The sequence below is a fragment of the Panthera tigris genome, chromosome D3, assembly GCF_018350195.1.
Source record: "Panthera tigris isolate Pti1 chromosome D3, P.tigris_Pti1_mat1.1, whole genome shotgun sequence".
Lineage (NCBI taxonomy): Eukaryota > Metazoa > Chordata > Mammalia > Carnivora > Felidae > Panthera > Panthera tigris.
In genome coordinates, this window is record NC_056671.1 from 27554704 (window position 1) to 27582361 (window position 27658).

A 27658-nucleotide genomic window follows, 5' to 3' on the forward strand; every position below is an offset into this window, starting at 1 on the left:
GTAGGGGCCCAGAGCATGTATAGGCCCTGAGAACCTTCCTGCCAGGGGCCAGGCTGCGCGGTGGCGACAGTGGCGGCGTGCGGTGGCTGCTGGCCGGAGGTGCTGGGCGGCTGTGCGCGGCGGGGCCTGACATCTCCGGGCGCTAGGCCCGGCCCCCACGGCTGCAGCTGCAGAGCTAGAGAGCCCATGCAGTCTGGGCTGAGAACACAGCGCATGCGGCCATGGCCTCTAGCACCTCGGCTAAGCCGGCGCAGCCGCGGGAGCGGCGGGAGGGCAGCCCCGGGCCCCCGCCCCCAGTGCTTGGCTGACCGGCTGCCCCCTCGTGTCTTCCCACAGAGGCAGACACTCGAAAGAGGCTGCTGCGCACCGTCCAGAAGGAGGTGGGTGCTGGAGGTGGGGGCGGGGTCACGATCCTGTGGGAGGGGGCTTTCAAGCACCCGGGGAAGGGTCTCCAAAGGAGAGGTGGCCGGTGGCGGCGGCGGGGACGGCCATTTCCAGTTTGGGGCTCACCTAGCTTGGTATTTACCTCCCGTGGAACTGGAGGCGGGTGAGTTTGGGGGTTGGAGTATAGGGGGACTCTGGATTTTTTTATGCTGTGTGAGGGGCGGGTGCAGCGGGAGGGCCCCCTGGGTGTGGGGCACCCCTGGATATGTCTGGGTAGGACCTCCTCTTGTGGAGGAGCCGGTGGTTGCATCTCAGGAAGGTGAGGCAAGCGCCTGGGGGTGCTGACTGGGTGTATTGGGTGGTGGAGGGCTGAATGGAGCTGCAGAAGGAAGACCAGACTTCGGAAGGGGGGAAAGGTTCACTGTGGAAAAATGCCCCTCGTCCCAGATCTCCCCTTTCCCGCAAATTCTCAGTGCTTGGAGCCACCCCCAGGAGCCAAGAGACTCCCCCCGCCCCCCATCCCTGAAAGCCCCTGGCAAGTGGGTGACTCCATTTGTGGGCTTGTCCCCTGCTGTTCTGGCAGGTGGGTTTCCCTTACCCCCTACCCTGCCCCCACATGCAGTAGAGTGAGGAGCAAGCAAGGTTCAACTGTCCCTCTGCCCCTTCCCTCTCCTTGGGGCCAACTGGGAACCCAGTCCAGCCTTTCTAGCCCTGGACTGCCCGCAGAGGGGAGAATCCATAGTGGTTGGTTCCCGGGGAGCGTTTAGATGCTTGGAATGTGTGTGTGCATGTGTGTAAAGCATGCACACGCCTATGTGGGCGAGGACATGTGGCTGTGAGTGCCTCTGAGCATGTCTGTGCATCGGTCTGGAGATATCCAAGTATATCTTCTTATTGCGTGTACATGGGTCTGTGTGTTTATGTGTTTTCGTGAGTATGAGGTGTATCTGTGTGATGCATGAGTCTCTGTGTACATTGGTGAGGCTGTGACCATGTATGTGTGATTGTATGTGTGTCTATCGCCTTCCTTATGTCACTTCACATCCTGGGACCCCGTCACTGCTGAGCTGCCTCACCCCTGTATCTTGAGTCCTCAGCCTGAGACCACAAATGCCCTCAGACCTTGGGGGCTGGCCTCATATCTGTGCCTGTGTATGTGTGTTGAGGGTGTCCACATGTGGTGTCAGCACTGAGCACCAAGAAGCCCCTCCCCGCCTGGTGGCAGACAGCCACCAAAGGACAGGCTTGAAGCCTGGACCTGTTGCTGCCCCTGCCTGCTCAGAAAGCTCGGGCATATGTCTACGTATAGGTCTCTAGGTGTGGCATGTCTCACGTTGTTGAAAGAATCAGCTCCAGGGCTGACTGTACATTCTAGCATTTCTTTTTTTTTTTGTTTTAACGTTTATTTAGTTTTGAGACAGAGAGGGACAGAGCACGAATGGGGGAGGGTCGGAGAGAGAGGCAGACATAGAATCTGAAGCAGGGTCCAGGCACTGAGACGTCAGCACAGAGCCCAACGCGAGGCTGGAACTCACAGACCGTGAGATCATGACCTGAGCTACAGTCGGACGCTTAACCGACTGAGCCACCCAGGCACCCCTCATTCTAGCATTTCTCAATAAGGTGGGATGTGTGGAATTCCTCAGAAAGGCCCAGATGTTTTCAGTTTAGCCCTCTTAGAGGCCCTGTGGGGACCTGAAGAAAGCTCTATGTAGATAGACCACCTTCCAACAAAACATACAGACCTACAGTATTCTGATGACTGTGTTAGGGGAGGGTGTCTCTAGCACCTCCCCCAAATGCCTTCAGGTTAAAAACCTGCAGACTCTTTGTTCATTGTTTAACCAACCTAGCTGTAATATGTGCTCTGCAGATGTTTGCAACTGGAATGGCTGTGTTTTCAAGGAAATGGTTGGCTGTTCAACTGGGAGTGGGGGGCCACAGGCAGAAGAATGTGTGAACAAGGCATCTGCCTCTGGGCAGGGCTCCAGCTGGGACCCTGGTCCCAGCTCTGCCAGCAGCTCCCTCGATACCCTGTACAAGTCCTTTCCCCTCTCGAGGACTCAGTTTCCACATGTGGAGAAGGAGAGTCCTTGGAGATCCCACCCATATCAGTCTAGTTTGGATTATTGGCTGCGGGGTGGGGGACTGGGGTGGTGGGGTGGGTATACTTTGCCCCTGGTGACCAGAGGTGTGGGCCTGCATCCTCTCTCCTGGGAGCAGCCGAGTTTGGGGCATCGAATGAGCTTTCTGCCAGACATGAGGCCAAGGCCATCGCCTGATCAGAGGGACCTGTGTGGCATCCCACTTGGTGCCTCAGGGGGGCAGGGACAGAACCTTGCAAATTTGGGCAAAAGGCCTCTAGCGCCCATTGACTCTGGATCTGCAGTCAGAAGGCACAGCTTACAGTAGTGAGTTGGTGGCTGATTCTGAATTCTGTATTTCGTGGGGCACATCGTTTCAGGAATCAGAACTTCCATTTCCTGGGGGCTACTCTGTGCCGTACCCTGTGTGTACAGGTAACTTTCTGAGGAGAGTGCGATGGTCCCACTTTACACACAGAGAACCCGAGCTTGGAGGGGAGGCGTGAGTTGCTCAAGAGCACACAGCCAACGGGTGTGGAGCCAGGGTCTTCACCCCCAGGTCTGTATGACATCAGAGCCAGGCTTTTACCTGTCATAACCCAAATGTGTCCATCCACATCTACACAGCACTGCAATGTCAGCACGTGTGGTGCCATGATTTCCATCACACGGATGTGAAAACTGGCCCAGAGAGAATAAATGATGTCCCAAGGGCACAGAACCAGTAAAGGACAAGTTCAGGTCTTCTGTCTGTGAGCCCTTTGTTCAGCACGGGTGACCCCTGAGGGCATGGCGACAAGCCCCTGTCCCACTAAAGCCGACTTCCTCTCTCCTTCCCTTTCTCTGCCCACCTCTTTGGGGAGCATCTCCCCCCAGTATCAGAGAGCCAGGCTCCAGTGGAGTGGCATAGGGAAGCTCTTTGCCTAGAAATCCAGGAGTCAAGTCAACTCTTCCTTCTCCCCATTTTCTGGGTTCAGAGGAGCCACATCCCTGCCTGTCACAGCCTTGCCCAGAGACACCTCCCACCCTTCTTTCTGGAACTGTTGGCTTGTCAGTGGTTTTTATTTTTTCTATTTAAAAAATATTTTTAATGTTTTTCTTTATTTTTGAAGGAGAAAGAGAGACAGAGCATGAGCGAGGGAGGAGCAGAGAGAGAGACCCAGAATTCGAAGCAGGCTCCAGGCACTAAGCTGTCAGCACAGAGCCCGATGTGGGGCTCAAACCCACAAACTGTGAGATGATGACCTGAGCCAAAGCCAGACACTAGTGCACTGTACAATCTGAAAAGTAGGAAGAAAGCTTTAACTTGGTAGACTGTTACCAAAGACCTTCTGTAGGTTAGTTTTGGAAGTTACAGGAAAGGCAAAGATCGAGCAGACAGCGTTTGGATCATGAAGGTGCTCGTAACAGAATAGAGCTGTCCCTGCGGTTTTTGAAACAGAAAAGTTTCTGTGGTTTTTAAAAATAATTTTCAAAGGAAGCATTTTTATTCACGCCCATTTGTTCACTTCACAAGTCACTCTTAAGTGCCTTTTAGCTACTAAGTGTTATCCTGTTGTTGTAGAATACAAACATTCAAAAACCAGTCTCTGTGCCCCAGGAGTTTGTTGTTATCCCTGTCATTTGTATTACTCCCTTTCGTGCTTACTAGGTGCCAGAGTCTCGTGGAGCTTATAATTATCATTGTTACTTTGTACTGGCATTTGTTCCAGTTACAGTAAGTTCATGGTGAAGAATCAGAGTTTTCAAAGACTGGGTAGAATCTACAGTAAGCATGCAGGGTGAGTGGTTCAGTTTGCCAGGTAGAGAGGCAGAATGACAATGTTTGGCAGGACCAACATTTGTATGTTTGACAATGTTTGTAAACTATCACGATTACGTGTTTGGCTGAATACACAGCAGTGCAGAGGCGAAGGTGTATGAGTGAACTTAGCAGGATTTATGAGCAGTTGGGTTTTGCTGGTAGAAAACGTGTGCTATGGGAATGGTTGGGAATGAGGTGAATACCTACGTAAGACAAGCTTATGGAAGTTTGTCAGTGCTATAGAGAGGAGTAGATCTTACCCGATAGGCCTTGGGAAGTTTCTTCGGTAGAATGCTTTTGGCGGCAAATAATAGGTGACTTCTAACAGTGACGAAAACAGTAGGAACCAGAAAAATTTTGATGGTTTGGTGATGTCATCAGGATCCCAGTCGTCTCTTGTTCAGTTTTGGAGTTGGTGGTGTTTTTATTTCTCCTTTCCGGGGTGGCTAATTAGCAACTGCTCCAGGTATCATATTCTCACATGGCAACATCCAGTGGGTGGGAAGGACTGCTTTTCTTTAGGTGTTTCTTTTCACTAGGAAGAGTCTTGCAGTAGACTTCCTCTAGCATTTTAAAGACTAGGTTACATCATATACTCACTCCTAAACTGGTCCCTGGGAAATCAGGTACTGTGATTAGCTTAGAATAATCCTTTCTCTTTTTGAAGCCAGGGTGAGGCCACCTTCTTTGTGTATGGAGACAGTAATGTCCAAATAAAGTTGTGATTCTCTAGCAAGAATGAAGAATATGGAATGGCTCTTAGGGAGGGAGGCAGCAGTATTTAATGCAGGGATTTTGGAGAATTTGAAGCAGAAGACTAAGAAGATTAGATTTGAGTTAGGACACTCTGGTTATGGCATAAAATACAGATCACCAAGCCTTTTTCCTAAAGAGCCAGTGAATATTTTAGGTGATGTGGTCTCTCAGCTCTGCCCTTGTAGTGTGAAAGCAGCCATAGCAATATGTAAGTGAAGACATGGGACTAGGCCCCAATAAAACATTACTTACAGAACCAGATGGCAGGTTGGATTTGGCCTGTGGCTGTAGTTTGCTGAACCCTCATATGGAGGATAGGTTATAGGAAACCACATAAAGAGACTGGGAGGCAAAGGAAGCTCTTGTTTTCTTAGCCTGGTATTAGTCCATTGTGAAACTTTCAGCTGTGTAGATTGAAAACGTCAGGGGGTTCAAATTATTCCATTAATTTTTTTTCTGGGCCTTGTGTCTTTCTCATTTGTTTTGCTGAAATTTTTTTCTATTCACTTAAGAAATAACATTAATATTTGGTGTTTTTTTTTCCCTGCGAAAATCATCAGTTAAGAACTTGTGTTTGACTAGGGCAGTGGCAGGGGAAAGATAAAGCAGAGACAGAAACAGTATAGTTAATACGAATTTGTGATTCCTGAATATAAAAAGTTAGGGGGTGAGAGAGAACTCTCAGAAGATTCAGAGGTTTCCAGGTTGTGTGCCGGCATTTAAATTGGACATGAAGAATGAGTAGGACTTTATCAGATGAACAGAGGAGAGCAGCAGGAATGAAGACACAGTAATTATGACTTTTTGATTATTTTGGCAGTAAGTGCCTTTAACAGGTGAACTATATTTTTAATTTTCTAAGAAATTAAGGAAAAGAAACAAACAAAAAAAAACCTGTAATCAGTAGTATGTTTTTATACTGGGTCTGATAGTTCTGTTTTTTCTAGAACAATCCCTGTTACTTCTTGATTCCTATTGGCCAGAAAAATGAACTAAGTCCTAGTGAGTTGGAGAAAATTAACAGATTTTTCATATTTGAGAGGAACTTTTATATGGTAGAACATAGTGGCAGTCACCAGGATTCTCTTTTTTTTTCTGGTAAAATAGGATTGTTGCTTGTTTCACACTTTCTGACATCATGATTTCATCTATTGCTTTCAAACCTTTCTTCAAATGGATATATAGGAATGTAGGAATTTTCCAGCCAAATACCAAGAAAAAGAGTTTCCAGGAAAGGTATTCTGTGACATAACCTTCTGACTGTAACCACGTGTAAGATATCAACACAAATAATAACAATTTCATATAACGTAGTTGTGTTAGAGGCACCCCAACGACACCCAGATTTGATTATTCACTAGAAGAGCTCACAGGACTCAGCATATAGTTGCACTCATGCCTGTGGTTTGGTATGGGGACAGGCTAGAAAGGCTAATCAGCACAGAGAAAAGGTGCATGGGGTGAAGTCCAGAGGAGACCAAGCGCAGGCTTCCAGGAATTCTTTCTCTATGGAGTTAGCAGGATGTGCTTAATTCCTCCAGCACGAAATTAGGACAGCGCAAGTGAAATGTTGTCTGCCAGTACGAGGCTTATGGATACTCCGTGCCCAAGGTTTTCATCAAATGCTAATCACATAGGCATCTTCTCCTTAGCATGTTCCAAAGTTCCAGGTTTCCAGAAGGAAATCAAGTGTACGGCCTTAAGCACATTGATTTTACCAGCACTTAGGCACAGTGAGCCACTCTTGACCAGGTAGGGAATGGTGGGAACCCTCCTTAAATCCACGATCCCAGGGAACAACCAAGGGCCAGTCATTCAAGTAGGATGTTCTGAGGGTAGCCATCTTTGGCCTGCTGGATGAAACCTGTTCTGCATAGGAATTATAGCCCTGACTTAATATTTGGTGGTGTCTTAAAATTTTATTTTACTAGCAAGTAATATGACGGTTATGATGGTACTGGTTTCAGTTTCATCATGCATATGAAGTAGGTATTTGTACAAAAAAGACTAGGGCAATATTAGGTCATTATAATCTTCTTTGATGGGATTAAGTTTTCCTTATGATTCTTAGATACAATCAACATAATGATTTTTGATTTAAAATTAGAATAAAATCTCTTAATTATATGGAAAACCCAGGTTTGATTCCTATAGTGCTGAGTCCCTGTTTAGAAGATATTTGATCCTATTCACCAATTGTTTTCTTTCCTAAGTATACAAATAACTGTTGTATTTTTGTATTTTGCTTTATGTTTTTCATATGCTTCCATATGGGAGACAGTACCCCTATTGTGTTACTTTGATCTCTATCTTAATTTTCAAGGTGACTGTATCATGCGTTAATATATGGCAAGAGTAACTTCAAGGGATACCGTGTTTTGTTGTTGTTGTTTTTTACATTTAATGAGCCTTATTGTTACAGCAGTGTTAAGTTCACAGGAAAATATAATAGAAAGTACAGAGAGTCTCCATATGCCATACCATGCTCCCGTACACACCTAGCCTCCCCTGTTGTCAACATCTTGCATGACAGTGGTCCATTTTTAGTAGTATATATTTTTCAGTTCCTTTAGTTTTGAGCGACAGAGCATGCACGTGTGTGAGCAGCAAAGGGGAAGAGAGAGAGGGGAGAAAGAATCCTGTGCTGTCAGCACAGAGCCTGATGCAGGACTTGATCCCATGAACTGTGAGATCATGACCTGAGCTCAGATCCAGACTTGGACGCTGAACCAACTGAGCCACCCAGGCACCCTGACAACAGTGGTGCATTTTATACGGACACTAACTCATCATTTTCAGGCAAAGTCTCTAATTTGCATTAGTGTTCAGCCTTGGTGTTATACATCCTATGAGTTTTAACAAATGTGTAATGATGTGAATCCACCTTTGTGGTATCGTGTCAAAGAGTTCACTGCCTTAAAAGTCCTCTGTGCTGTGCCCCTTTATCCCTACATTCACCCCAACGCTTACCTCCATAGTCTTGCTCTCTCCAGAGTGTCATATAGTTAGAATTATACAGTGGATATCTTTGAATGTTTAGAAAATTAAAAATCCCCGTAATTGAATGTAGGCATTCAAGATATTCTTTGCCCTTTATTTTGTTTTGTTGCTCATCAGTAGAGGATCTGATGATATATGCCTTCCATGAAAAAAAGCATAATTTCTCTAGATATGTGTCACCTAATGGGGAGGGTTGAGAAAAATGACATCATGAACCACTACATAGCACTCACATTGGGATCGTCCTCCTCTGTGATGTCTGGTGGGTCTAGATAGACTCTCTAGCAATGGAAGGAGACAGTCTCAAGAGGTTAGAACTTTATCAAACTGGAATGCCAAATCCTTCTTCCTTAACTTCCCATTGGAAATAAGGCCAGGGAGAGTCTATTTGACACGGTTTGGCCATGCTGCAAAGTACAACAGCTATAGAGCACACTTTGTGAGGGGGTGTTTCGTCCTAAAACTGAACAGTCTGTACTAAAGAACTGGGGAAGTTCTGTCGTGTTACAGCAAAAATAAACATACTCTCTTTTAACTCCTCTAGTAGTGGAAGTCCAGAAAAATCATGCTAGTTTCAGTTTCACATTGTCAGCTTAGGATAATCATTCTCCTAACGATACCATTTTCCTCCAGCGTCATAGAGTCGGTCAGTGATGGTCATTGTAAACATCAGTTCACCTGTAGGTGTCAAATTCCGATAAAACCTATTCTTGCTTTTGGTCAATATAGAGGAGAGGGTAAGATTTCTTAGTGTTTTAAGCCTACCAATGGCATAGTTACCATTCAGTGTAGTGTGGTTTCCAGGTGTGGTCCCAAAGGAATACTTTTTAACAAATCATTAGCCGTACACTTGTAATTTCCTATATATTTCGATTGTTGATTTAACATGTATTTTGCTTTCTTCTTTAGGAGCAGATAAGAATGCTGAAGAAGACTCTATAACCAGATAGGATTTTTATGGATTTGTAAAAATGACATTTGTTGGGGCACCTGGGTGGCTCAGTCGGTTAAGGGTGTGACACTTGATTTCAACTCAGGTTTGTGAGTTCAAGCCCAACGTCGGGTTATGCACTGACAGCCTCCTCGGGGTATCTTTCCCTCTTTCTGTGTGTACTCACTCTCAAAATATAAAGGAATGAAATGAAAGGAAACGGAAAATGAAAGGAAAGGGAATGAAATGAATGAACTGAAAATTATGTGTTTCCTCAGGGAACGCAGACAACAAAAGCATTTGTTGAGTGTTCTACCCTGGACGAGACACTATATCCTATGCAGAACATCTGTTTAGTTATACAGTCATTGCATAGCTTGCAAAGTAGCTATGTTATTATAGCCTACTTTTTATTACTTTGGCAGCTGTGTTTCAGGGAGGTTGATTACTCGACCCATGATTCCACAGTTAATGAGTAGCTGACCCGGGGGTTTGCCCATCAGCCTGTGTAGCTTCCACATCCATTCTCTGGTTCCTCAGCAGCACTGAGATGAAGACACAGATCCTAGGGCAGATCAACTCAGAATGTCAAAGGTAATGATGTCGGAACTCTAATTTAGGGTTTTCTTAAGAAACCAGGTTAGTCCAAGCATTTGCCCTTATATGTTTGAACACTAGTGCTAACAAAAGTAATTAGTGCAGTGGTAACTAGTTCCTTGTTTTTACCATCAGAGATTTTAGGGTGGATGTCAGCTATGGCCATGGTGTCACGGCTTTTACATAATAAGTTCTAGCCAGGCATCTCCTTAGATGTGGTGATATCCCTCTTCTTGAGACAAATCAGTTTTCTGTAAGGGAAGGATATCTAGTTGTAGACCATGTTTCGTTAATTAAATTCAGCCTTTATTTGGAGGATATTGCTCTTTGATTCTCTGTTGCCTAAGTTCCCAGTCTGGTTTCCCTTTGGGCCAGTACCCTTGACTTGTTCTAGGAAGCTTTTTCCCTTTTTGGAGATGTTTTTTCCCATGACTTTTCTGTACTGTGTTTTTGCCTTTTTACTTTCTTCTCTGGTTTTCTTGGTATTTCTTTTTTTACCATTAATTTTTCCACTTATGCCATCTAAGTACTCTCCATTTTTCCAGAGGCCAAATCAAAAGCACTTAGAATCTCAAGATTGAGGGAACCTCAGAGATTAATTCATCAAAATACCCTCTGGTACTTCAAACTATGTTTAACCTCCTTGCCCAATGGTTGTTTACATGGAGAATTTGAAACTCAAAAGAGATTGAAGTGACCTATTTGGATATGATAAGTGACAGAAATGTGATTTAAATTCGGGTTCTTCTCTTTCTTTCTTTCCTTCCTTCCTTCCTTCCTTCCTTCCTTTCTTTCCCTCCCTCCCTCCCTCCCTCCCTCCCTCCTATCTTTCTTTCTTTCTTTCTTTCTTTCTTTCTTTCTTTCTTTCTTTCCTTTCTTTGTATTTTGTCTTCACATTGCAGGCAAATGTTTTAATAGTAGAAAGCTGGGGAGCGGGTCTAATGAATACAATGAAGGAGGGTAAGAATCGAATTAGCAGAGGAGACCAGGTTTCAAGAAGAACAACACTGAGCTGGATAGGAATAAGAGTTTTAGAAAAGATGTCAGAATATGGGGGTTTATGCCAAGTGAGATAAAGGTGAATGACAGGAATGAAGGACCCAGGATTAGGGGAGTTGTTTAGAAAGGCATATTCAAATAGGGAGTTCAAGAGGGTCCTGACCAGGTTTCTGCTTTTGTGTCTGTTGGTTTCATTGAAGGTGTGAGCATACTTCAGATTTTCTGTTGAGAGAGATTGAAAATCATTTGAGCAGCTGGGAAGAGTCTGTTTACAGCAAAGAGAAATAGGATATCATCTACTTCCGCCCCCACTTAGGGAGGATGGCTTAGATCCTCTCAAGGAATTGGGGGTGGGGGGTGAAGATTCTGAACTACAGAGATGTATGGCCCAAGGCAAGCTGTCTCCTCACTCCACCTCTGTTCCTAAATCTGTGATGCCCTTCCCATGTACCTGTAGGGCTGGGCAGGGGGAGGACTGACTTGTCAAATCAGTAAGGGAGCTTCATCTGGATAGGTGATAACATGCCTAAGTTGAGGTGACTGTGTGGATGACTGAGACTCCCAATTAACTTGTTCTCCAGGAGCAGGACATGTCTCCTACCCTCGGTCATTTGAGCCCATCCTTGTTGTAGGAGTCTGTGCCTTCCTAGGCTAAAGAATTGAAAGGTTGGAGAATGGCACTGAACCGTGCCGAAGAGTGATGTAGGAGTGGGAGCTCATGGGGAAGAAAATATTCAGGCCGTGTATAGAGAAATAGAGGCACAACTACCAGGACCATTTTGATCGCAGTCTCTCTCCTTGGGTAGCTGAATGCCCCTGAAGGCTTGGAAGGTCTTGCTAGTTATTATGGACCTAAATAAAGCAAGACCAGTGTAGGAACAAAGTTGACCTTGGGAACTTTTAATCTTTTAATCTCTAGTTGGTACTTCCACTCATAACATAGAAACCTTCACTTTGGTATATTTACTTAAACGGAGGTCTACCGGACACATAATGTAATAGGTGATGCAACAACTCTGGATTTTCCACCATGCTCGCCTTAAGGGTAGCTTCCATCTGTTAATGTATAATGCTATTACGATATCACTGACTAGATTCCCTATGCTATACCTTTGAGCCTTGTGATTTATTCATTCTGTGACTGGAACCCTGAACTTCCCTCTCCGCTTCACCCATTTTGTCCATCCACCCAACTCCCCTCCCTTCGGGCAACAGTCAATTCTCTGCATTTATGGGTCTGTTTCTGCTTTTTCTCTGTTTGTTCATTTGTTCCCTTGTTTTGATTCTACATAGAAGTGAAATCACATAGGATTTGTGTTTCTCTGACTTATCTCACTTAGCCTCATACCGTCTAGGTATATCCATGATATTGCAGATGGCAAGTTCTCATTCTGGTTTATAGCTGCGTAATATTCCATCGTGTGTGTGTGTGTGCGCGCGCGTGTGTGTGTGTGTGTGTGTGTGTGTGGTGTGTTCATGTATTGGTGGACACTTGGGTTGCTTCCATATCTTGTCTATTGTCAATAATGCTATAATAAAGATAGGGTTGCATATATCTTTTCAAATTAGTATTTCCATTTCCCTTGGGTAAATAAATACCCAGTAGTGGAATTACTGGATCCTATGGTATTTGTATTTTTTTTATTTGTTGAGGCCCGTCTATACTGGCTTTCGCTGTGGCGATACCAATTTACATCCCATGAACAGTGCACAAGGGTTGTTTTTCTCCACACCCTGAGCAACCCTTGTTGTTTCCTGTGTGTTGAAACTGAGCCATTCTGACAGATGTGAGGTGAGAAGTCATTGTGGTAACTTTTATACATTTAATTTTCAACCATTTCAGAGAATTCCCTGCCTGTCACACTTGGTTACGGAAACTCAGACTGGGTCTTTCCTGGAGATTTCACAGGTTAGGAGAGGTGGAGGCAAAATAGCGAACTGAAAGCTGTTTTAAAACAGGGTCCAAATTTTGAAAGACTTGTACTCTGGAAACCGTAAAACACTGATCAAAGAAATGGAAGGTGACGGAAAGAGAAAGACTTCCGATGCTCATAGATGGGAAGAATATGTATTTTTAAAGTGTGTACACTGCCCAAAGGAATCTACCGATGTAATGCAATCCCTGTCAACATACCAATAGCATTTGTCACAGAGCTATACAAACAATCCTAACCGTTGTATAGAACCACAAAAGACCTTGAATGGCCAAAGCAATATTGCAAAAGAGGAAAACTGGAGGGATCACAATCTCAGATTTCAAGTTTTATTCCAAAGCTGTAGTAATCCCATCAGTATGGTGGGTACTGGCGTGAAAAATAGCCACATAGCTCAATGGAATAGAACCAAAAACCCAGAAAGAAATCCACAACTGTATGGGCAGTTAATCTTCCACAAACAGGAAAGACTATCCAGTGGGGAAAAGGCAGTCTCTTCACCAAATGGTGTTGGGAAAACTGGACAAGCCACATGCCAAAGAATGAACCTGGACCAATTTCTTTACCATAGACAGAAATAAACTCAAAATGATTTAAGACCTAAGTGTGAGACCTGAAACCATAAAAAAAAATCCATGAAGAGAGCACAGGCCGTCATTTCTCTGACTTTGGCTGTAGCAACATTTTACTAGTTATGTCTCCTGAGCCAAGGGAAATGAAGCAAGAATAAACTATGGGGACTACATCAAACTACAAAGCTTTTGCACAGTGAAGGAAACCGTCAAAACTAAAAGGCAACCTCTGGGATGGGAGAACACATTTGCAAATGTTTTGCAAATCCAGTAAAGGGTTAGTATCCACAATGTGTAAAATATGGATACAAGTCAGCATCCCTCCCCCTCCATAAAAGCCCAGTTTAAAAATGAGCAGAAGACATAACCAGACATTTTTCCACAAACAAAATATAGATGGTCAAGAGACACCTGAAAAGATCCTCCCCAAAACTACAACGAGATACCACATCACACCTGTCAGAATGGCTAAACTCCAAGACACAAGAAGCAAGTGTTTGCGAGGATGTGGAGACAGAGGAAACCTCTTGCACTGTTGGTGGAAATGGAAATGGGTGCGGACCCTGTGGAAAACAGTATGGAGGTTCCTCAAAAAATTACAAACAGAACTCTCCTATGATCCAGTAATTGCACTCCTGGATACTACCCAAAAGAATTACAAAAACACGAATTCCATGGGACACACACACCCCTGTGTTTATTGCAGCATTATTTCCAATAGCCAGCACAAGCGTCCATGGACAAATAGTGAACGAAGAAGTCCTATATGTATGTATGTATGTGTGTGTGTGTGTGTGTATGTATATCGATACACAAACACACACACACACACACACACACACACTGGAATATTACTCAACCATAAAACAATGAAATCTTGCCATTTGCAATGACCTGGATGGAGCCTTAGAGTAGTATGTTAAGGAAAGTCAGGGAAAGACAAATACCATATGATTTTACTCATGTAGCACTTAAGAAATAATGAATGAGCAAAGGGAGAAAAAAAAGGGAGAGACAAACCAAGAAACAGGCTCTTAACTGCAGAGAACAGATGGTTCCCAGAGAGGAGGTGAGTGGTGGGAGGGTTGAAAGAGGTGATGGGGATCAAAGAGTGCCCTTGTCGTGATGAGCACGGGGTGAACATGGAGTTGGTGAATCACTATATTGTACAACTTAAACTAATATAACACTGGATGTTGCTATTACTGGAATTAAAATAAAACTTAATGAAAAAACCAGAGGCCAATTTTTAATTATACCAAGAAACTTCGTTGAATAAACAGATAGCTGACCTTTCCCTTAATTTTTTCCTTAAAGCACTTTTTCGACTCAAAGGTAAGTCACCTAAAACAGAGTAAATTAAAACACAAAAACTTAAAAAAATTAAAAATAAAAATAAAAACTTTAACATGAAGCAAATTTTGCCCATGTAATCAAATTATATGAAATTAGTGTAACTAATTTCTACAAGATCTAACCGATGCTTACATTTCAATTAGTTCTATTTATGCAGGCAATTAAGTACCATCATATGGCCTCACCACAGCAGAAAAAGAAACTTTATGCCTTTTTCTTTCAAACACCGCTACGTAGCAAACAAAAAACCTGTTCAGTATATTCTTACAATTGTGTGTGTGTGTATTTATTTTTATGTCAGAAATAATTACCTTGGGTTATACCTTTGTATCTGTTGCCTCATTCTATTTCTTCTTCTAAGATTCAAATACACATATGCTGAATCTCCTTTTCTGCTTTCCACATCATTTTCTCTAATGTGTTTTAAGATTTGTATTCACTTTGATAAATGCCACCCACTTTTTCCATTTCTAGCTTCCCTGTCCTTTATTTTGTTTTCCAGTCTCTACTGTCCCTTGTGATCCTTCTAATTTCACCTTCATTGCAGCGATGGTTTTATTTTCTTACCTTATTTTTCTTTCTGCTCAATCAGCTTACATTGAATTTTCTCATGTGGCTACACTATCTCCTCCCTGACCTCTTCTATCACTGCTTTGTGCTCTCAGTGCTAAATACTTCCAAAAAGTGTTCTAAATTAACAAAATGGTTGGACATGATTTTCAACTCCCTTACAGAAGTATTTTTTCTGTTGAGTATGTTTTATCCGTCCTTGGTTTTTCTGCTACTTTCTTCCTTTTTGATTCTGGAAAGGTAGGAGTGGCCTTCAGCTGAAATCCTTTTGTTCATTCATCTTTAAAGGAGGTTGGGGGTTTTTTGGATAAGCTATTGGTAAGAGGTTCATGAAGAAGGCCATAGTGACTCCAGTTCCTGACCAGAAAAACTTTGTCTTGATTCAGGGTTTTCCATGAGAATCTTTTTTTTTTTTTTTTAATTCTCAACAGCCACTGGAGACAAGCAGCCCTGAGGTTTTCAGGATGCAAAGACATCTCTTCCCCACTGCTACAGAGACAGAAAAATGCCAAAAAAAACCCAAAAAACAAAAAAACACCTGTTTGGCTTCATCTCCCCAACTTCTTAGAATCAAACCAGGTACAGGGAAACTCCTGCCATCAGCTTTAAAAGCCCATGTTGCTTTTGCAAACAAGGGATTTTGGTTTTGCATCTCAGGGTGGGCCTCTCGGTTTCGTGAAGCATCTCTTGCTGGTTCCGAGCTCTATAGCTGTGGTATCCTCGCTCCACTTCCCACATGCAGCCTGCTTATTCTCGCTGCTTTTGGCAGACATTCCGCCTATTTTGTGGCCTAGGGTTTTTAGCTCTCTTCTAGTTTAGTGGAATACAGCGTATGTGTTTTAGTTTTTCCCTCTCTTTGTTGTTACTCTGGCCGACTGCCAGAAAGGAAAAAAAGAAAACGCCAACTTTATTGTACCATCCTCAGACTCAAAATCTAACAAATATGTTAAAAGGATATTTTATACAAGACAAAAACTTGAATGTCTCACCACGTTACTGAAAGATAAAAGTATGCTTTCCTTACTATTTTATTGGTAAGATACTAATTTTCCACAATGCACTAATTTTTACCAGGTCATTATAGCAAATGGGCTAATTGCTTTTATTTTAAAAACTCATGTGTATGTTAGTTATAACCTAAGGCAGAAAATAATCTGATACCTAAATGTAAAAGATACTTTTCAAGACCTAGGGCCCATCTGGGGAACAAATTATGTATATACTCATCAGTATGCCACAATCTCAGTATTTGTTTTTAAAACAGAAAAAGTCTTTTTAATAGGAAGGACAACTTCAGCTGAAATCCTTTTGTTCATTCATCTTTAAAGGAGGTTGGGGGTTTTTTGGATAAGCTATTGGTAAGAGGTTCATGAAGAAGGCCATAGTGACTCCAGTTCCTGACCAGAAAAACTTTGGTTTTGGTCTGATAATTTATCAGACTCCCCAGATTCCAATTGCGTTTGAAATGAGGACAGATGGCTTTATATTATATATGGATCATTCCCTTAGTAAAATTTTAACTCTAGGCAAATTTATTTTCCTGCCAGTTACTACCCTTCTCCTCACTATCCATTGTTAGGCATGTTCTGAGTGAAATGAAGTTTTACTACCAATTTTTTAAAGGAACAAGTAATATATAAAAGCCAAATTAAAATGGATTTTAAGTTACTAGTGTTTTAAATTTTTTTTTAATGTTTTTATTTTATTTTTGAGAGAGAGTGAGAGACAGAGCGTGAGCCAGGGAGGGGCACAGAGAGAGGGAGACACAGAATCTGAAGCAGGCTCCAGGCTCTGAGCTGTCAGCACAGAGCCTGACGCGGGGCTCGAACTCACGAACCATGAGGTCATGACCTGAGCCAAGGCTCGATGCTTAACCGACTAAGCCACCCAGGTGTCCCTAAATTACTAGTGTTTTAAATGACTCCTTTTCACACACATAAAAGTAAATCGGTAAATGTTAATATGCCACACAAAAGCTAAGTAATGCTTGGTATAACTGACTAAACATTTAGAGGCACCGTGAGTACATATTGGTAGAAAGAAACATAAAAGAGACCTCCTCCTTACAGAATTGTAAATAAGAAATGTAGATGGAATGATGGGATTTGAAAAATCACTGTTTGATAACCACCATATTTAGAATGACAGAATGACACTTCATAGTAGAGAAATTTGGCATATGCCACTTTAAGTAACCTAAAACCCATCACAGGATTGGTACACATATCCACCACGCTCTGAGAAACACTTTGAAGAATTCCTGTCAAAAAGGCATAACCTGAATCTAACCATGAGGATACTCTAGACAAATGCAATTGAAGGATGTTCTACAATGTAACTGACTTGTAAGAACTCCAAAAATGTAAAAGCCATGAAAGACAAAGAAAGACTGGAGAGAATGACTGGAGAGAAATTGTGTGTGTTCCTGGACTGGATCCTGGACCAGAAACAAAACATAGTTTTTTCTTTTTTTTTTCCTAAATAAGACATTAGGGAGACAATTAATGAAATCTGTCCACATAGAGTAGAATTGTATCCATCTTCATTTAGGAAATACACACCAAAGTATTTAGAGGTTAATCATGTCTCCAGTTTTAGTCTCAATTAAAAAAACAAAAAAAAAAACGAAACAAAAAAAACCCAAGAATACTGGTATGTGTATGTAAAGGAAGAATGATACAGCATACGTTTAAAGCATAAATATTAATGTTTGGGGTATGCAAAAATTCTTGTACTATTTTTATAAGCTTTCTCTAAGTATGAAATTATTTAACATTTGAAAAAAAAGGAAACAAAAATAAATCTACACACACAATAAATGAAAACAAATAAAGCCAGTTAAGAGAAACTCATTTTTCCTAAAAATAAGGCTAGGATCGTATTTACTACATTCTGCTCAGCAGATCATGAAATTTTAGAGCTGTAAGAAAAATGTATTATCGCTCTGAAAACAGTGAAGTTAAAGGACTTTCTCAACATCTAGACAACTGGTTCAAGGCAGAGCCAAGACTACTATCCTGCTCTGACTCAGCTCTTTCACATCCTGCACGCTGTCTCTTGATACTTTTCTATTGTCATCTACTCTCTAAACATGTGACACACCAAAATATTTAGCTCTCTTTTCTCATGCATTCTAGTAAGCTAGTGTAGCAAACCACTTTCAGGCAATCTAAATTTCATTTTAAAAAGCCACTTAGGTATTAGTGCTTCTAACAATCTTTAACAACTAATATCAATAAACCTGTTGAGTTCAGAACATATGCAGGATACTGTAGCAAACCAGGAGATCATGACCTGAGCCAAAACCAAGAGTTGGATGCTTAACCGACTGAGCCAGCCAGACACCCCTAGAAAATGATTTATATTTATTGTCTTTGAAGACTTTATGTTTATGTAACCAGCATATGAAACATATAGGACTCATGAGGTATAAACATAATGCAACTTTATTTTTGTCTCCCTTTGTTCCCTTTAAGTTTGTGGGTAAGAGTAAGATCTTCCTCTGCCCCATGAAAACTCAGACAGGCTATGTGACTTTTGTGGTCATTAGCAGGTAGGACCAAATCCTCCAGTCAGAGTTAAAATGTCCATGTCCAGGTCCATGTAATAAACAAAATTGGTAACTTGATTTAAAGTTAAGGTGGGCTCCAGCACCCTTTGCTAGAGCATGCTGCATGGGATAGCCCTTAATGGGGAGAAAGGAGCTTACCAGTTCTCTTCTTCTTTTTTTTTTCCTGAATATAATTTATTGTCAAGTTAGCTGACATACAGAGGACACAGTGTGCTCTTGGTTTCAGGGTAGATTCCCATGATTCTTCGCTGACATATAACACCCAGTGCTCATCCCAACAAGTGCCCTCCTCAATGCCCATTACCAATTTTCCCCTCACCTCACCCCCCCAAATCAAGCCTCAGTTTTCTGTATTTAAGAGTCTCTTATGGTTTGCCTCCCTCTCTGTTTGAAATGATTTTTTACCCTTCCCTTCCCTCATGGACTTCTGTTAAGTTTCTCAGATTCGACATATGAGTGAAAACATATGATACCTGTCTTTCTCTGACTGACTTATTTCACTTAGCATAATACCCTCCAGTTCTATCCACGTTGTTGCAAATGGCAAGATTTCATTCTTTCTCATTGCCAAGTAGTATTCCATTGTATATATAAACCACATCTTCTTTTTTAAATTTTTAAAATTTAATTTATTTTTTAAAATTTACATCCAAGTTAGTTAGCATATAGTGCAACAATGATTTCAGAAGTAGATTCTTTAATGCCCTTACCCATTTAGCCCATCCCCCTCCCACAACTCCTCCTACAACAGTAACCCTCTGTTTGCTCTCCATATTTAAGAGTCTCTTATGTTTTGTCCCTCTCCCTGTTTTTGTATTATTTTTGTTTCCCTTCCCTTATGTTCATCTGTTTTGTATATTAAAGTCCTCATATGAGTGAAGTCACATGATATTTGTCTTTCTCTGACTAATTTTGCTTAGCATAACACCCTCTAGTTCCATCCACGTAGTTGCAAATGGCAATATTTCATTCTTTCTCATTTCCAAGTAGTGTTCCATTGTATATATAAACCACATCTTTTTTTGGTAATTTTTAACGTTTATTTATTTATTTTTGAGACAGAGAGAGACAGAGCATGAACGGGGGAGGGTCAGAGAGAGGGAGACACAGAATCTGAAACAGGCTGCAGGCTCTGAGCTGTCAGCACAGAGCCCAACGCAGGGCTCCAACTCACGGACTGGGAGATCATGACCTGAGCTGAAGTCGGTCGCTTAACCGACTGAGCCACCCAGGAGCCCCATAAACCACATCTTCTTTATCCATTCATCAGTTGATGGACATTTGGGCTCTTTCTGTATTTTGGCTATTGTTGGTAGCACTGCTATAAACATGGGGGTTCGTGTGCCCCCATGAATCAGCACTCCTGTATCCTTTGGATACATTGTTTTCCAGAGCAGCTGCACCAACTGTGCATTCCCACCCACAGTGCAAGAGGGTTTGCATTCCCACCACAGTGCAAGAGTGTTCCCATTTCTCCACATCCTTGCCAACATCTGTTGTTTCCTGAGTTGTTAATTTTAGCCACTCTGGTGTGAGGTGGTATCTCACTGTGGTTTTAATTTGTATTTCCCTGATGTTGAGTGACGTTGAGTATCTTTTCATGTGTCTGTTGGCCATCTGGATGCCTTCTTTGGTCTAATCGTGTCTTCTGGCTATTTCTTCACTGGATTATTTCAGGTGTTGATTTTGGTAAGTTCTTCATAGATTTTGGATAATAAGCCTTTATGTTATATGTCATTTGCAAATATCTTCCCCCATTCTGTTGGTTCGCTAGCCCTCTTCTATCCCTTCTCTTCCCGTTTCCCATCTTGCTTAGTTGGAGCATGTCCAAGGAGAAAAAGAAAGGGAGGAGGGAAATCCTTAAGGCACAGCTGCTGCCACGATGCTTCAATACATGCCTTTTCTAGGCTTTAAAATAAAACCAAATCTCCTTTGAGTGTGTTTGTAAATTCCTAGAACATCTCCCACTCCTATCTCTCTGTTATCACTGAGAATCTCTTATCTCTGGTCTGGACAACAGCCTCCTAGACAGTCCCTAAGACATTGCCCATCCTGCCTGACTCATTTACACTTACATATGAAGGTTATCCTTGCACATATGCATTTACCTCACACAGAACCCTTATTTGCACCTATTTTAGGGTTCCGTATTTCTTGTCTGATTGTGAAGTCATATGAACAAACTTTTTCAAGTATATGCTCTAGCCTGAACCTCATTCTACAGCAAGTAGTGGTATATTGATCTTCTTGTCTCCTTCAAAATTGTCTCACATTTTGGACATGACAACATTTACACCAAATATTAGATCCGTTTCTGAAACAAGCTTGAAAATCTTTCCCTTCTCAAATACACTGTAAACTGTTGTTTACTTATGAGAAACATCATTACCTTTGAAGGAAGATGTGGATCTCTTACCAAACATATAGATTGTTGTCTAAGAACAATAAGTTCTAATTTAGCCCTTCCCTGTCAGGTAAATAAAAAATTCAGAAGGTTGGCCATCTTGCTGCCTGCACTGGAGTCATATGGGGAAGGTTTTAGACATAAAGATTCTGCAGCTTCCCTACCAACCTACTGAATCAGGATCTGCATAGCCAGGTTCCAGGAGATCTAAAGTTCTAAGACTTCCCTAGGTCATTCTGATAAACTGCTTAAAACAAAATCCTTCTCAGGGGTGCCTGGGTGGCTCTGTCAGCTAAGCGTCTTGGCTCTAGGCTTCAGCTCAGGTCATGATCTCGTGGTTCATGGGTTTTAGCCCCACTTCGTGTTCTGCGCTGACAGTGTGGAGCCTGCTTGCCATTCTCTCTCTCTGTCTCTCTCTGTCAGCCTCTCTCTCTCAAGAGAAATGAATTTAAAAAAAAAAAAAAACTTTCTTGGAGACCAGAATATCTGCAAGTGTATTCACCAAACTCCTACAGTGTTCCATCTTAAAATCTTTCCTTCCATTGTCTATTGCACATTAAAGTAAAGATCATTTAGACAAAGTCAACTCAGCACGTAGTCAAGATAAAGTCACTATAGGCAATAATATACTTCACTCCCTCCTTTACATCATCTGAAAATTTTATACCAAAAAATTCAGAAACTTTTAAGAGGGAATGTCATATGTAACTCATTCATCTTTCTGATTTCAAAGTTCATCTTTGTTACTTTCTTATTTCAAACTGCTATAAACCAACATTGTTGTTTTAAGAAAGTACTCATTATAATCAAATTTTATTCTAACAAGGAATTTTACTTTTGCTCTGGAATTTTGCACATGTGGTTGGTTTGGGGCCCTGAGTTTAACTCATAGCACTGGTATGTTGAAAAAAATAAATAAATAAAACCATGGTGTAGAAATTTTTTTGCAGAATAAGAAAGTTTAGCTATTTTACTGTTGTCTTGCCTAAAGGTCATGGTCATGTTGCTGTGTTAGAATCAGTGCTTCTATTTCCATAGTTGACTCTCCTAGTCTTCCATCCAAACTTAGTTTCTCTCTCCTCCTAAAAATATCTAGAGACAAGTATCAGTCATTTGTTTTGAAGCAGTTAACAAAAAAGCAAAATATAAAACCAGAGGTGGTTGTCAATATTTTCAAATTTAATATTGTGGTTATTGGGTAGGTAAAGTGCTGAATCCATACTTTAAAATGCTGCCTATATATTCCCATTTTTGTTGGTCCAGCAAAGAAAAAGGCACAGGCTGTGTTATTAAAAATGGACTAGAGGGGCGCCTGGGTGGCTCAGATGGTTAACTGTCTGACTTTGGCTCAGGTCATGATCTCATTGTTTGTGGGTTCAAGCCCCACATCAGGCTCTGCACTGGTAGTGTGGAGCCTGCTTGGTAGTCTCTCTCTCTCTCTCTCTCTCTCTCTGCCTCTCCCCCACTTGTGCTCTCTCTCAAAAATAAATAAGTAAACTTAACATTTTTTAAATATTTATTTATTTTTGAGAGAGAGAGAAAGAGAGAGAGAGAGAGAGAGAGAGAGAATGAATGGGTGGGGGCAGAGAGAGGGGAGACAACAAGTCCAAAGCAGGCTCCCAGCTCCAAACCATCAGCACAGAGCTGAACATGGGGCTCAAACCCACAAACCATGAGATTATGACCTGAGCCAAAGTCAGTTGTTTGACTGAGCCACCCAGGCACCCCATAAATAAACTTTTTTTTTAATGGACTACATTTCTAGTTATTTTGTAATTAGTAGCAACTTTCCTAGAGCCCTCTTCACCAGTAGACAAGAATCCTGAAAACGTTTTAGGAGGAGACTTTCATACATTTTCTTAATCACAATACATATTGAACTGGTTTTGAAATTCAAGAGCTGTTTAGAATTGCATCTATGGCTACTTGGAGTCAAGGGTGGGTGAAAAGAGCGCTGAATATGGATACTTTCCCTGGTAGAGCTTGCCCTCCCTTTGCTGTTGTATTCCATTGACACCCTTTGAAGATCAGGGTGTAATTAACCATCTGAAGTTTTTGGCATATCTTTATGGCTCTGAACTGGTGGTGAGTGAATTTGTGCTTGCCCAGCTGCAGAAGAATTGCTCAGGAAGTTTGGTAAAAGTACTGATTCACAGCTTTTCTGTTCCCTCCACCCTTTTTCCCACTTGGTCTGGGACAGTGCCTGGGAATTAAAGGTCTTCAGCAGACAGGTATGGGAATTATTGCCCAAGAGCTTTCTGAACAGATGTCCAAGTAGAGAATGTTATAAACTGATGGAATTTCAGTGTGGAAGCTACCACCACAAATTCCATGATTTTTCCCTCCAAATGTACAGGTGTGACTGTGTACGAAACAAAATGTGGGCTGCAACCTTGGGAGTGATTTCTGCTGCCTTGGCAGTGGTGAGCGGCTTTGGCCTGATGTTGTACATTGGGGTGCCATTTGTGATTAGTTGCAAATTCACCATTTCTTATTCTAGGTGAGTAAAACCAAATGTGAAGCTACACATTGTGTATGTGGGGGCATGGGGTAGATAAGGGAAAGAATTTATGTTAGATTAAGCAAAATAATTATATTCAGGTGGCTCCACAGATCCAAAATGAGGTGACAGGAGAGAAGAAAATCAAATTGAAGTGTGTGTGTTTGGAGGCAGAAAAATCTAGTACCCCAAGTGGAAAAACACAGACAAGAGACATGAACAGGCAGTTCACACATACACACAAACACACACACACACACGTCCCTCACTGGAAGTAGAGGGAAAAAATAATTTGACTTCTCAATTAATGAATGGATGCAAATTAAACCAAAAGTGAGATACCTTGTCTTCTTATTAAATTAATAAATATTAGCAAGATTGAAGATATGAGGAAGGTTGTATATAAATGAATACTCATTCTGCTGGGAGAAAATTATAAATTGTTACACACTTTTTTAAATCCAATTTTGCAGCAAATCAAAAGAGTTAAACATCACACAGCAAATATCTTTGGCTTAGCAATTCCATTTTTAGAAATTTGTCTTAACAATTAGACAAGTACTCAAAGAGCAGAACGAGTATGTTCACTTCAGCATTATTTAGAACGGAAGAGTTTTGAAAACCTAATTCCATATCAACATGGGATTGGTCAACTCAAACACAGCATATTAATACTTTTGAATCATATCCAGTCTTCAAAAGGAGGTAGATATATAATGTTAAATGAAAAATACTGGTATTGAAACCAGGTGTTTGAAATCGAGAGATACAGTTATATGTGCATCTTTGTATAGAGCAAATTCTGGATGGATATACATAAAAATGCAGGGTGGAATTACTGTTGTTTACACTTTTTCTCTGCATTTTCTTGTACTTCCAGAATTTATTTGACAATAAGCATGAAAAACAAAGGTGTTTATATGATATTTTATTTTTTTAATTTAAAGAGACACCAATTATTTATTTTTTGTTAAATATAATTTATTGTCAAATTGGTTTCCATACAACACCCCGTGCTCATTCCAACAGGTGCTCTCCTCAATGCCCATCACCCGCTTTCCTCTCTGCCCACCCCCCATCAACCTTCAGTTTGTTCTCAGTATTTAAGAGTCTCTTATGGTTTGCCTCCCTCCCTCTCTGTAACTTTTTTCCCCCTCCCCCCTCCCCCGTGGTCTTCTGTGAAGTTACTCAGGATCCACATATGAGTGAAAACGTATGGTATCTGTCCTTCTCTCCCTGATTTACTTCACTTCGCATAATACCCTCTAGTTCCATCCACGTTGCTGCAAATGGCCAGATTTCATCTGTTCTCCTTGCCAAGTAGTATTCCACTGTATATATAAACCACATCTTCTTTATCCATTCTACATTTTAGAAAGTAAGGAACTTGGAAGGAATAGTATTTGGTTTCCATGGGGAGACAGTGGAAAAGCTGTTTGCTGGATGTCAACTTATTTACTCTAACTCTTCAGGACACACCTACCTAGTACACACCCGCGCTTAGCCACTCAGTATTCCCCACAGCCATAAACAACTATAGCTAAAGTGTATATAATTGATTCAATATAAACCAGCACTGAATAGTCCGTGTGTACATAGTGTACATAGGAGTGTGTGTGTGTGTGTGTGTGTGTGTGTGAGAGAGAGAGAGAGAGATTTAAGCAACTCAAGCAAGAAATGTTCAAGGAAAATTTCTGAATAAGTTTCTATAAATCATAAAACTAGTTTTTCAATACCTAATACATATCAAGAGTTCATTCTTGGTCCCTAGTACTTCTGATTCTTCCCTTTTGTGCTGCTGAGCCCAAGTGAAATCCTCAAAGCTGGTAAGCCATGGGATGTCAGGATGCAGTTTATGACAGAATGTTTAGACTTGTGTCAATACAGATTCTTCTATCTTCTTGATCATACCTATAAAACATCAGAGGCAAAGTTGCAATTCCCAGTACCCTCCCATGTAACCCATGCACAAGATCCCCCCAAATTGAAATTAGATCAGCATTTTATTGCAGTTTATTTCCTTACTTATTTTTTGAGTTTGCATCAATATACAGGGGAACAAAGGTATACATGAGTGAAAGTAGAGTCAACTCTAGTAGAAATCTTGAGAGAGGTGCAAACACTGCTGGTTAGATGCCAACTGTAGAATAGATAAGTCCAGTTTATATTTTAAGCAACAGAATGTTGGCTTCCTGTGTTTGTGCATTCATTAAGATGGTTTATGAGAGAAAATGGTCTTTCAAGTCATCCAGTAGTCAAAGATACAATGCTAATCCTGCTTCGACTAACACCTACAACATGTTTCCTGACTCACCATTACAACACCCTAAATGAAGAGTAGGAGTAGAGTATCCTGTGCTATGTACAAATAATAAGAGTATGAATAAAGCACAGAGTTATTACAGAGGAAGGGGTGGATTCTGTTGTGGATTCAGAAGCAACCAGAGAAAGTGACAAAGTGGTAGTATCAAAGCACAGATCAGGCAAGATAAATAAGATCTAAGAGATGGAAAAAGAAGATGGTTCGAGTTTACGTGTTTAATTTTTCATCGATATTAATATGTATGCAAATTATTTCTTTGTTTTTTTAACAGGTGTTGGGGTTGATGACATGTTTATAATGATTTCTGCCTGGCAGAAGACCAGCCTCATGGATAACATCAAACAGCGGCTGTCCAGTGTCTATTCCAAAGTGGCAGTGTCCATTATAATCACCACTATCACCAACGTCCTGGCCTTCTATACAGGGATTATGACCTTTTTTGGGTCCGTACAATACTTTTGCACTTATACAGGAACAACCCTGCTCTTTCGTTATTTTTATAACATCACCTGTTTTGGAGCATTTATGGCCCTGGATGGTAAAAGAGAAGTAGTCTGTCTACGTTGGTTGAAAAAGCCAGAAACTCCTGACCAAAAGTGTTCTTCATTTAAAAAGTCCTACTGTGTCCCATGTGATTCTCTCCCAGATGAACAAGAAACTGATGTCCATCCAATGAATTTGTTCTTCAGAGACTATTTAGGCCCTTTTCTCACAAGCACTGAGTCCAAGTTTTTTGTAGTGCTTCTATACATTTTGTACATCATTAGTAGTATATATGGGTGTTTCCAAGTGCAGGAAGGGTTAGACCTTCGAAATTTGGCAAGTGACGATTCCTACATCACACCATTTTTTAATGTAGAAGAAGACTATTTTTCGGATTATGGCCCCAGGGTTATGGTTATTGTTACTGAAACTCTTGACTACTGGGATAAAGATGCTAGGCAAAAACTGGAAAAATGTCTGGCAGATTTGGAAAACAGTGACTATGTAGATAAAAATGTTACAGAGTTTTGGTTACGAGAGTATGTGCAATATATGGAAAATAGCGGGCAAGATGTAAATGATAAGAATACTTTTATAAAGAGTTTGCCCAGTTTTTTAACAAATTTTCCACTTTTTATGTGTGATATTAATATTTCATCTTCACATGAAATCATTGCTTCCCGGGGCTTCATTCAGACCATCAGCGTTTCTTCTTCAACCAATAAGAAGATGATGTTATTCCAGTTATGAAGCATAGCCGAAAAGTGTGAAATTCCCCTAATGGTGTACAACCCGGCATTCATATATTTTGATCAGTACGCCGCAATATTAGAAAACACTGTTCGAAATGTCATTGTTGCATCCTAAGCTATGTTCATTGTTTCCTTATTGTTCATTCCTCATCCACTGTGTTCCTTGTGGGTAACTTTTGCTATTGTTTCTGTGATTGTGGGAGTAACAGGGTTCATGGCATTCTGGAATGTCAATCTTGATTCCATATCCATGATTAATCTTGTCATTTGTATAGGGTTTTCTTTCGATTTTTCTGCACACATTTCTTACGCATTTTTTTCCCGTTCTAAGCCCTCAGTAAACCAAAAAATAATTGAGGCATTGTATCTGCTAGGCTACCCAGTGTTACAAAGTACAGTTTCAACAGTAATAGGGGTGTGTGTTTTATCTGCAGCTAAAGCATACATCTTCAGGACATTTTTTAAGATTATGTTTCTTGTTATGGTATTTGGGGCTGCTCATGGCCTAATTTTTATTCCAGTATTCTTAACCTTTTTTTGAAGGTTTGTTTGAACATCCACTAACAAATCAAAGACCAATTATAGAATTCCTGCTTGCCACAATCCAATCTGGTAAAAACACACTATTTGAAATAGTC

General features: G+C 41.2%; 1 protein-coding gene across 1 annotated transcript; it reads left to right on the plus strand.

Annotated features, from left to right (window-relative positions):
- Nucleotides 1-213: 213 nt before the first annotated feature.
- On the plus strand, nucleotides 214-27561 carry LOC122232374 (patched domain-containing protein 3-like). The gene is given in 6 exon segments (XM_042961554.1): nucleotides 214-547; nucleotides 2258-2420; nucleotides 4120-4185; nucleotides 23319-23432; nucleotides 23434-23462; nucleotides 26057-27561. Coding segments are annotated over 6 exon segments (2211 nt in total).
- Nucleotides 27562-27658: the final 97 nt, after the last annotated feature.